This window comes from Pungitius pungitius, chromosome 3 (genome assembly GCF_949316345.1).
Source record: "Pungitius pungitius chromosome 3, fPunPun2.1, whole genome shotgun sequence".
Taxonomy (NCBI): Eukaryota; Metazoa; Chordata; class Actinopteri; order Perciformes; family Gasterosteidae; genus Pungitius; species Pungitius pungitius.
In genome coordinates, this window is record NC_084902.1 from 27982452 (window position 1) to 27993777 (window position 11326).

The window sequence follows — 11326 nt, forward strand, 5'->3', positions numbered from 1 at the left end:
GCAGCATTTCAATACTGTCAAACCAATTTTCAACAGTAATTTAATCGGACATATTCATCTTTGTTAATCGAAAAAGTCCTGGATCAGCAGCGTTTGTCTTAAGTCAAATAAAAGCACACTACACTTTTAACATGTGCCCATTTGTTACAGCGGCACGTTGCATCGTCAGAATGCACACGGTGGCCCCATCGCCCGGTGGCCCCGTACTCGCGCTTTGGCGAGAACATTCACCACCAACACCACCACGTAGTTTTGCTAGCAATGTTAGCCGTAGATGGAAAATGGAACTGTACAGAAACCGTTTTTTACATATTCAGTCTTCCATCATATTGTACATTTGGTCACTGACGAGTTCACTTTGTATTTATTAGACGTGTAGCGACACTCGTGTGTTCTTTTGTGTGTATTTAGTAAAGCAACACTTTATTATGTATTATGTTGCCGTGATTTAACTTATTTAGTCGTTGCCGACTAGTGGCGTGTGTTTCCTCCCACGGCCCCTGAACACAGCACACAGAAACCTACTGCCAGTCCTGTTCCACGTAGATCTCGCTGAATGTATTCATGTGTTCTATAGTGTGCTCTTCTCGCCTTTGGGGCTCGATGGTTTTTGTTCCCCTCTGTGATGATGCTAGTGTTTATTAGTCTTGCCTTTTTTTTGTGCACTAGATGAATAAAACTCACTTGATACCGAAAACTGTCCAGAAGCTTTTGTCACCACTTTGTCAACCTGTAAAGTACATATTTATTATTCACATCAGACGTACGTCTCGCTGCTTAAATGGCTACACGCATCTGTCATGTCCTCTTGGGTTTAGGCCCCCCCCCCTCCCCCCCCGGGGGGGAACCGCGTGGTCAGATTCGGGTCGACGCCCGCCTACAAGAAGGTCCAGCTGTGGCCGCCCTTTGCTTCTCGTCACTGTGGCGTCTTCTTGTTGGAAGGAGGGTCTGCGTCCACGCACAGGCAGCGAAGCCCCTCCGCTACGGGCCGCTGGGGGGGGGAGGGGTCACAGACTCGGGGCTTCCCGTCCCGCAGCGCCACTCCCGGAACAAACAGGTCTTTTAAGTCACCGTCGGGGGGTTTGGCCTGGTGCCTCGGGGGGGACTTTGTCTCTCCGGGCCTCCGAGTCCAGCGGTTGTGGAGGACGTATCCGTCCAGGGGGCAGCAGTTCCACGTCCGCAGCATCTCGTCCACACAGTCGGCGTGGAACTGAAGTGTGTGGGCGACATGTTTTTTTGCATTGCTTTATAATTTCCTTTTTTTCTATATTTCAAGGCCAGTGTGCAACATGCATGGAGACACCCAACCAAACATTTGTTTGGGTGTCTAGGCACCTTAAGCTAGGATTTGCAGTGTTTTTTTTTAAATTAGAAAGATAAGATAAAATGGTTTTACCTTGTGATGGCAGGGGAGGATTCGGACACGTTGGCCCAGGCCGAACTCCTGCAGACAGACCCGGCACTGCTGGCCCACATCTGAGAGGGGAGAGCCCAGCCTCACCCTGACGGTGGGGAGGCGGTCCAACACGCGTTGTGGGAGGCGGTCTGCAGCTGCAGGGATGATGCTGAGTAGCCGTAGTGTGGGCAAAGATTTACTTTTGAGTCGGTGGCAATGTGGCCACAGGCGTTTCACAACCACTTTGTGAAATTAAATAGTATATAATAGCTCACCTGTCATCAGCTGACTGGGGGGCCGCTGCCATCGCTTCATCCTTCCGGTCTTGGGGCACAAAGTGCCACTTTTCACTCCTTTTCTGTTTGAGGTTTACTAAAGTTTATTTACTTTTGTTTTTAGTTGGGTACTTCAGTCATCGAGGGCAGAAATCAGACATTCTCGTCGCAGTAACTTACGTTTGCAATGTGCGACATCAACTCAAGCTTAGAGTTGTTCCGAACGGTCGCTTTTCAACGACCCCCGACCCCCACGTGTCATTTTGAAGGAACTTACCGTTCGTGACGCAAATGGATGCTGCGGGTGGCCGCCCTTCTTCGCGCAGGCCTCGCAGAGGTAAAAGTGACTGCAGACTGTGCATCTGGGAAGGTGGCCACAGGTCAAAACCCCCTCACACTGTCCACAGCCCCGAGCAAGTGTACCCGCCCGGACCAACCGCGCTCACTTGAAACATTTGCCGGTGACCGGGCAGAGCCGGCAGCCTTGACACCGGACCCCCAGGTGTCTGTCCGGCTCCTCCCTCTCGGAGGCGGTGAAGAGCTTCGCTGCGTTTCTCACCTGCTCCTGGAGCAGCTGCAGGGAGCTGAAGTCCTCCCTGCACAGGGGGCACTTCACCGCGTCCGCCCGGCCGGGCAGCCTCTGGTGGTCCGCCCACACCTTCATGCAGGAGATGTGGACATTGTTGCCACAGCCGAACCTGGGAGGGGGAGCAAAGGGGGCGGGGACTGACGATGACTCACGGGGTCTCGCGCTCTGCTCACTGGTGCAACAAAATGTAGAGTGACCCCCCCCCACACACACACACACACACACACACACGGCCCCCCTACACGCCTGCAGTGAGACACGGGCTGCCTCTTCTCCAGCAGCTCCTCCTGGCAGATGGGACACACGTCCTGGGCCCGGATGGGTTTCCGGCAGACGCTTCCCGCTTGGCACCGGGCGCCGGGAGCAGAGGGACCGTCTTCCGTGCGCTGGTCTTTGGTTTGATGCAAACCGTGGAGCACCTCCAGGATCTGTCTGTCCACCAGTCCACGCTGGAACGAATCTAGACACGTTTTCTTTATTGTTTAGTATTTTCATGTCAACAAGAGGCAATTGGTTAAAATGTCCCACAAACAATACAATAGATATTTTATCTTTGGTCTACTTCAGTATCGTGGTGTCCATCTAAAACAGGTTGAGGAGGAATTGTTCAGGTTTAAACCATATTTGTTTGAGAATTTAACTGAATTGACAAGTACAGTATGCATTTTATATAAGCAGCTTACATTCATGTTCTCTGGGTAGTCGGAATCTCCGCAGTAAAACCCTGTAGTGACAAATATTACAGGTAATAACACGGGTTTATTCTCTAAATAACACCCATAATCTAAATTATTTTACAGCCGCAATTAGGTCAGTACTAAAAGTAGTCAAAAAGTTGCAAAAAAAAGATAATTGCGAGTTACTAGGTCCTGCAAAAATAATATGTGTGTGATTGATACCAGCAGATGTGTTTGCATGGCTCCTGCTCCTTGGTGAACGCAGGGCAGGAGCACACATGTGGGTCCCCCAAGGACACCTGAACACCACAAACACATGTGGAGATATAACATCTGGTTTCTGACCAACGCGTGCATCCCGGATTCACTGAATAATGTAAGGTCACCTTGACGGCCCCGACCTCGCCGTCCTCTCGGAGCAGAAACCCGGTCGGGCCGAAGGACTTCAGGAGGAACATCGTTGTGTTGAGGGCTTGGTCCTGGTGGAGACTCACCGCTTCACTGGCTGTGTTCCTGCGGGTAGTGTTCCTAAACATCTCGCCGCTGCAGGATAAAGACGTTCATCAATCATCGGTATTTAAGGCAATTTAGGCATCAATTAGCTTATACAAAACATACAAAACTACAGATACACACAGAGTATAAAAACAGTAGATACAGAGAACTGTTGCTATAGGAAATATGTAAAGTATAAATCACCTCAGGGTGCTTCAGAAAAAGCTTTTTTTTAAATGTTTTGTTCTGTTTGAGTGGCTTAGCTGTGAAGATATTCATCTTAAAATGTCTGTGGAAATAGTTAAATATTGAATAGCTTATTATGAAGTTACATAAATACAGCTTGGAATTCCTGGTATAACTTAACGTTACATTTTATGGACTCCTCATGCCGATAGATGAAGAGTCCCAAAAAGCTCTTGCGTTTGAGTCATTAATTCATTTCATGCGGTTCTTTTAACTTCTCTGTCAGTGCAAACGACCCATTAGACTTACCTCGGGAGGGGCTCGCGTTTGAAAAAGTACTTTTCTTTTGTAGATGAATCCCTCAGGACCGACCGGGAGTTGACGTGACTTTCCAGGGCGAGGTAGCAACAGCGCCGTGGCCATGGCAACCCGCAGGCTGCAGGGCAGCGTTTGACCTGCAGAGGGAGCCGTCGCGAAGTAATGGAATCTCTCATTGGTGAGTTTTGGGCCCCCAGATTCTCAGCTGTGAAAAGGATTTGTTTTCTTTCACAGTAGATGCATATCATTTATTAAGTTTGCAATTTAAAGACTCTGAAGCTAATTTAGGTTTACTTTTCCTTGTATATCATACATCATACATATTGCAAATGGCCCGGTGTGCTTGTCAAACGTTTTTACTTGCCCATGAGATTGCAGGGGTGTCCCTGTGAGGAGGAAGGACGTGATGTCATCCCCAGCCCCGTTCGGCTGGGACCGGGACAGCTCAGTGTTGCCTCTGGCTCTGCTGCCGAACACACACGGATGGACTACCTGTGAAGAGCAGCCACCACTCAGACTGAAGGAAAACCCCTCAAGGTAAACACTGCGCTGTTGTCATTTCCTTAAATAGTTTTCAGCATGAATGTTTTGACTGATGTTCAAGCTCTTTGGTCATAAAATCAGGTCAAAGTTTCCTTTTTCCACAGTGAAATGCTGCACTCACATACACCTAAAGGTGCAACGTGGTAGAGAAACAGATACAGTACTTCTTAAATTGACTGTTGACACAGTAAAATGTAAAACCATCCCTGCAATCATCTGTTTATTTACTAAACGAGTATTAGAGGTATATCAAAAAATAGAGTTTTAAGTTATGCTACTTTGATTTGTGAATTTGTGAATATTTATGAAAAATACTAATATATCATCATAACATTTAAAACATGCCATCTCTATTTGCTATTCTCACTTGAAGCAGTGGCGGATTATGAATCACACATTCTTCCTCACGAGGAGACTATCGATCATCATTTGATTCGGTGCAGCAACAAAGAGGAACATCTCTTTGCTTGTTACTGCTCTTTCTATTTTTATCACTTCCACTTCTGCATACACCGAGTAGTTTCCTCTGTATCGGGACTTTGCAGCACATGCTTTTGGCTCAACCCTGGCTAAAAACATGCTCTATGTGCCTAAAGCTCATGCAGGAAGGAAGCCGTGAAGAGCAGAGGAAGAAAAAGCACAAAAAGGAATAACAGCCTTTCGAAGTTTCAAAAGATGGATTCGGCAACAAACTTGTGTGTCGTCAGTTTTGTTTACATGGCTTTTGATCAAGTCAAAGGTCACAATCAGGTCGCAGTATGCTTTCCATTCCTCAGAGGCCCCGCTGTCCTGCGAGCACCGATGGATCCAAACTGCTTCGCCCGCCTGCTGCTCCTGTGCGCCCTCAATAAGGTAGCTGTGAAATACGCTGTAGTCTCCTTTAAGGAAGGTCTCGTATGCTTATGCATGTGATCATTTATGTCCTGACATGGGGTCAAGCTTCCCATAATTCAACTTGATAGCAATTGTAGCTCCCCAGAATCCCTTCGACATTGTACCTCCTGTTGCATTTCCACTGCGTTAAAATGTCCTCCTGGGTCTTAAAAAGGTCACATGTGTTTGCCCTCGCTTGACAGTTGCACTCGGATGTTGTGTATCTGGGCGTCTGTGTTTGTTCTCACGCTGAATTACAACAACCATCTCCACAGCTGCTCGTGGTGGCGAGCCCTGAAGACGCGCACCAGGAGCACCTGGACCATCGGGGGGAACACAAAGTGACGCGGAACCGAATCGCCACGGCCCAGTATGAGTGTTTCCAGAGGATTGTGAGGGAATCTCAGCGCGAAACAACAAAAACGACAGGTGAGAGGACCGGGCTCCATTATTAACGCGTTACTTCTCATTGAGTCCGTGCAAGGTCTCACCGTGTGTCCGTTGTCGCCAGGCGGGTCAGTGTGTAACACAACGTGGGACGGCTGGCTGTGCTGGCACGAAACCGAACCCGGATCAAAAGAGCAGAGCTGTCCGGACTACTACAATGATTTCGATCCTCATGGTAAATTTAGTAGCTAGCCTCCACTACTGCGTTACTGACTTTTAATTTGTTATATTTAGTGTTGAGTTGAGAGTGTAAAATTTGACCTTCTATTGAAGCTCCAAAGACCTTTATGTCTTTCCCGATGATGCGATTTGCATCATGTGAAATGTTAAATTGCGGCTGCAAATTTGTAAACAGCGATGGCATCCAAAGTGTGCTCGGAGACGGGCGAGTGGGGACGCCACCCAATGAGCAAGAGGACGTGGACAAACTTCACAAATTGCCAAAACTACTCAATACACCACGGGACAGTAAGGAGGAATGAGAAGAACACCAACATCTGTAACGCATTCCACTGTGGATTCGCATTTATTTTCCTTTCTTGCAGGATGCGATGACTCACTACTACTTGGTCATGATTGGTCACGGCCTGTCGCTGGTCTCGCTGTTCATATCGTTGGGAATATTCTTCCATTTTAAGTAAGTGGGGCGGCTCCATTCACGTCTGGGCCAAGAGCGGCGCGCCCCCCCCAGAGTCCGCGTCTAACCCGAAGCGAACTCCTTCTCGCAGGAGCCTGAGCTGCCAGAGGATAACGCTCCACAAGAACCTCTTCCTCTCCTTCGTGCTGAACTCCGTCATCACCGTCGTCTGGCTCACGACCGTGATGAAGAAACAGGGGCACACCAACAACGACTCTGTGAGTGACTCGGCTCCGCTCCACGTATCCAGCGAGCCCGCCAGCGTGACCCTGACGGCTCCTTTCCCCCCCCTCCTCCCCCTCTCGAAGGCGAGCTGCAAGCTGCTCATGTTCATCCACCTGTATCTGTTGAGCTGCAACTACTTCTGGATGCTGTGCGAGGGCATCTACCTGCACACGCTGATCGTTGTGGCAGTGTTTGCAGAAAAGCAGCACCTCATGTGGTACTACCTGCTGGGCTGGGGTGAGTGAAGCTCCACATTTCAGTCTTTTTTCAGCACACTGAACGGGCCGCTGCAGTTGCAATCTGGTCTCCGGCAGGTTTCCCGATGGTGCCGGCGGTGATCCATTCGGTGGCGCGTCAGTGCTACTACAACGACAAGTGAGCCTCCTCGTTCCCGAAGTTCTCATTGTAGCTCAGTCGAGTGCGTCCCGCCGCCCCCCCCCCCCCCCCCCCCCGCCCCCCCGGGTCTAACGCGATGATCTGATTCGTGCATTCACAGATGTTGGGTCAGCTCGAACACCTCCCTGCTGTACATTATCCACGGGCCCATCTGCGCCGCACTGGTGGTAAGCGCCTCGCGCGGCCTGTGTTACTTCTCGCTTGTTCTGAGGGATTTGTTGGAAAAGGATCGTCTTGGATTAAATGGCGTTTGGCTTCCAGGTGAATCTTTTCTTCCTGCTGAACATCATCCGGGTTCTCATCACCAAGCTGAGGGTCACGCACCAGGCCGAGTCCAGCCTCTACATGAGGGCCGTGAGAGCCACCCTCATCCTCATCCCCTTGCTCGGCATCCAGTTCGTCCTCATCCCCTACAAGCCCCAGCACCGCTGGGTCGTCGAGATCTACCAGTACGTCATGGAAATCCTCATGCACTTCCAGGTGAGCGCACGGCCACGGAGGAGGGGGGGTGGGAGGGGTGATAAGAGCGGAGGGGATTTCCTGTGTTGTGTCATTTCTCAAGAAACTTGTTTTGCCCGTGCAGGGTCTCTTGGTTTCCACAATATTCTGCTTCTTCAACGGGGAGGTGAGTACTGAGCACAAACAAGGCAAAAACAATTCCATGTTCCAAGCCCGGATTGCAGGATTCCCCGCCCATAAAATTCTACTATGATATTTCAAAGAGCCCTGAGTATGTAGGGCACCAGGCCATCAACTCTGAAGATGGGGGGGCGGGAAGGGACCAGGTTCTGCGGGACGGGGTTGAGAATCGTTTGGTTGCTGTTATCCCCAAAAGCCCGTGAGAAGACACCCCCTGTGCGCCTCCTCCCGCAGGTCCAGAGCGTCCTGCGCCGACATTGGAACCAGCAGCGCATGCAGTTCGCCGGCACGTTCGCCAACGGCGGCTTCCTGCGCTCGGCCTCCTTCGTGGCGACGTCGCTCACCGAGGTGCACCGCTGCTACAGCATCGACAGCCACAGCGAGCACATGAACGGCAAGAGCTACCCGGACATATTCGGGTCGGAGAGCCCGTTCGTGTGAAGGGTCACTGTTTCTCTGACTGGTGACCGAGAGAAGTTACGAAGATCGACGGGCGTACAAACTTTTCACTTTCACGCAAACGTTTTTTTTTTTCTTTTTTTAAATCACAAATATTGCCACAACAGAAAAGAGCTCGAGACCCAACACGGTGTTTCTTGCTCATTATTTACATGCCACCAATGGAAAGGACACAGAGCAGATGTGAAGGAGACCCCGACTCCACTGGCCTCCAAGCGTTGACACGAGGAACAAATGCTTTTTGCATCACGTGGAATAAACTTGAACAAGAAGCCGTTCCGTTGAGCTGACTTTCGACCAGAGAGATTTTCTCCTGAAGCGATCGAGGAGATTGATGCAAGTTAGCGGCGGGTGAACAAAAACCCTGCTGAACTATTTCCAAAATCCTTGGTTCACGGTTAATTAACTGCTAACTTTTCCGAAGCAAGAAGCTGGAGTTGGTCTTTAAGGAACACAACATTACAAGAAAAGCAAGATTCTTGGTGTTTGTACTATATAAAAGTAGTATATTTTAGTATAAAAAAGCGTAAACACTAAAGAGAAGCCATAAATGCACAGCTTGCTTTGCTGAAGCTCATTCCTATCATGACTTGTTATTTAAAGGCCTGCAACTCTGAAATATATGGAGAATCTTTCATGGATATAATAAAGTTAAGTTAATGTGACTTTGTGTCATCCAGTCACAGCTGCGAGGATCCCGCTCTTATTGCCTCACAACATGTGCGTTCGTATGAACTGCTGTGAAGATGATTCGGAGAGTTATTTCCAGGCACTAAATATGCAGCCTTCAGCGTACTCCTCAAACACATGCTGGAATATTACCTATGTTTAAAAAAAAAGCCTAAAACTGCAGCTGGTTTTTAATTGTTGACAGTGATTAGAGGTTAATTGTTTTTAGGAAAGGAGAAACTGACTCCTGTTGAATCACCAATGGGATAAAAGTTTGTTACCTTCAGTTGGAAATATGAGTTGGAGAGCTGCTGGTTTCAGCCTTCCAGACGTGTATTAATGAGGAGTTGGATGGGAGGAATGAAATGTACTTTATAACGTGAGACCGTTTGATCAGCTTAGCATAAAGACTTGAAAATGTACTCTCTTCAGAAATGTCAAACTATTTCTTTAATGTGCAGCTCTCAGCTCTTCATGGCAACTTGTTAAAACGTTTCTATGGGTTTCTTTGTCTGTTCCAATCCCAGAATGTATGTATGCTATTCATTATGCTGTATGAGTACTGTAATAATATACAAGTGATGATTTCCAAAATATCAAAACAAATTGATTTAAAGGAAACTCCAAAGTGGTTTTATATATATGCGTGATGTTAAAGTGTTCTTCTATATAAAAATATCATAAAAAGTATTACTTTAGTCAAAGTCTGAATCTTAGTAAAAGAAAACATTTTGTAAATAAATGTAAATAAAGGCAATGTGTTTTAAACTGAGATTTAGACATTGTCTTTCTTTCCTAAATGGCTCCTCTATTGTTCTCCTCACAGACAGAATGAAAATAAGGAAAGAAAGAATGTGAGTGCCCCCCCCCCCCTCCTCCCTCCTCCTTATTAAATGAAGGGTGGAATTTCCTTTTCTGACCGTAGAAAACGTTTCCCTCTGAAATCAAGATTGTTTCCAGACAAAGCGGGGCGTGCTCTCCGTTCCTCGTCCTGAACAAACGCATAATCATTTATGTATTTATATAAAATAAGGACACAGGGCGGTTCGTTAAGTATTCACGTATAGATGCCGCTTCTCCTTCTCCTCCCCCGTGCAGACACCTGGCGCCCAGAAGCACCTGGTGTCTGCACACGTGCTCCATCTGCACATTACAGCCCAAAGCTGCGAGGGATCCGGGAGCCGCGTGCACGCCTTTCGAGGCCGAGGATGAGCTCAGTCCGCTGGGGATCTGACACACCTCCCAACTCGCATCCTGCTGCATCGACATAGCAGCGCATCCTGTGTGGTTTCTGGCGGCACGCGCTTCCTCCAAATCTCGGGGGGGGGGGATCTGACTGAAGATGGTTTAACGTTCAGCTGTCGCACCTCCCTGGATTTACCACAAGTGCGAGTCGCAGCGGCGGGTGTATTACCCGGGCTTCCTGTTTCTAAGAATACATTGCCATTGAACTCTTAATCTGTCTCCCCCGGTCTCACGGACAACACTTGTTTACTGCCTGCGCTGAAGCGTTTAGCCGATGTGGCCAGTTTCCAGCGTGCCATATTCCAGGTATTAGTCCGGGACCCTTTGAAGTGATCCACGTGTTAAAATGCGCTAAAGGGGCCACAGAGAAAAAACTCCACGACACAGACGCTGATCCTAAAGAGGGACACTTTATCAGGGGCCTGATGGCGTCCTCTGAAAACGCCCCGATGCACGCGATAAGATGCGGCTTCCCAGCAACAGCAGCAGGGGGCGGGGGGGGGGGGGGGGGGGTGCATGTGAGGAATGCAAGGAGTCCGAAAGCAGAAGACGCCACATCAGAAACAAAGTGTTTTTGCAGCACATCTGTGGAAAGAGCCGCGAGGCCTTTGGTCTGTGGAAGGGAACCGTGACTCAGTTTCCAGTAACCCTACAAACGCGCTCCGTCTGCGCACGTCGTATGAGCTGAGACCACGTACGCGCGCACGCACTGACGCGATCGATCCGACCGCTGCTGCGTGCCGGGAGGAACGTCTGAGAATAATGGGACGTGCTCGATGGCGCGCGGCGGGCCGGGGGTCGGGTTGAGCAATGCGCGCGCCCCCCGGCTGCATGGACGTGACCCGCGTCTGGGTGGAGCCCGCGGGGAGTCTGCAGGAATGATCCGGGAGTGACGTCAACACTGGGCCGCCTGGTAGGGACGCTGCGTTTTGGTGTTTCTGAAGGGTCATGGTCAAAAGCGTCAATGCATCATGGGCAGAGTTCGTTCCTGGGGTGCCAGGGGTGTAGCACTTCCACTGCTTTCCGTGTGTTCGTTGGAGCTTCAATAGATGTTAACACCCTCCCCAGCTGCATCAAAGCTTCTTTCGAGATTCAACTTTTGAAAGTGTGTACGAGAATGAGAAGTGACCTTATGGGAGTCAACCAAAGGGTACAATGATGATGGTTAAATGCCTTATGAGTGTTTTTTTAAGACATCCCGCCCTTCAAACGTCAGACATTTGGAATGAAACGCTTGAAAACATCTCAAACAATAGG

The 11326-nt window shown here is 49.1% G+C and overlaps 2 protein-coding genes across 2 annotated transcripts; one reads left to right on the forward strand and one right to left on the reverse strand.

Annotated features, from left to right (window-relative positions):
• Positions 1–70: 70 nt before the first annotated feature.
• zswim2 (zinc finger, SWIM-type containing 2) lies at positions 71–4017 on the reverse strand. Its single transcript, XM_037476540.2, has 10 exons — positions 3928–4017; positions 3324–3480; positions 3160–3236; positions 2944–2984; positions 2507–2720; positions 2118–2369; positions 1949–2033; positions 1672–1754; positions 1397–1565; positions 71–1210 (listed from the first exon to the last, which is right to left on the reverse strand). The coding sequence occupies exons 2-10, from the start codon at positions 3471–3473 to the stop codon at positions 917–919; spliced, it is 1365 nt and encodes a 454-aa protein (XP_037332437.2). The 5' UTR covers positions 3474–3480; positions 3928–4017; the 3' UTR covers positions 71–916.
• A 354-nt stretch (positions 4018–4371) lies between these two features.
• calcrlb (calcitonin receptor-like b) lies at positions 4372–9596 on the forward strand. Its single transcript, XM_037476573.2, has 13 exons — positions 4372–4473; positions 5256–5331; positions 5628–5781; positions 5864–5974; positions 6155–6267; positions 6345–6436; positions 6528–6654; positions 6745–6898; positions 6976–7036; positions 7158–7224; positions 7319–7537; positions 7641–7682; positions 7931–9596. The coding sequence occupies exons 2-13, from the start codon at positions 5281–5283 to the stop codon at positions 8135–8137; spliced, it is 1398 nt and encodes a 465-aa protein (XP_037332470.2). The 5' UTR covers positions 4372–4473; positions 5256–5280; the 3' UTR covers positions 8138–9596.
• Positions 9597–11326: the final 1730 nt, after the last annotated feature.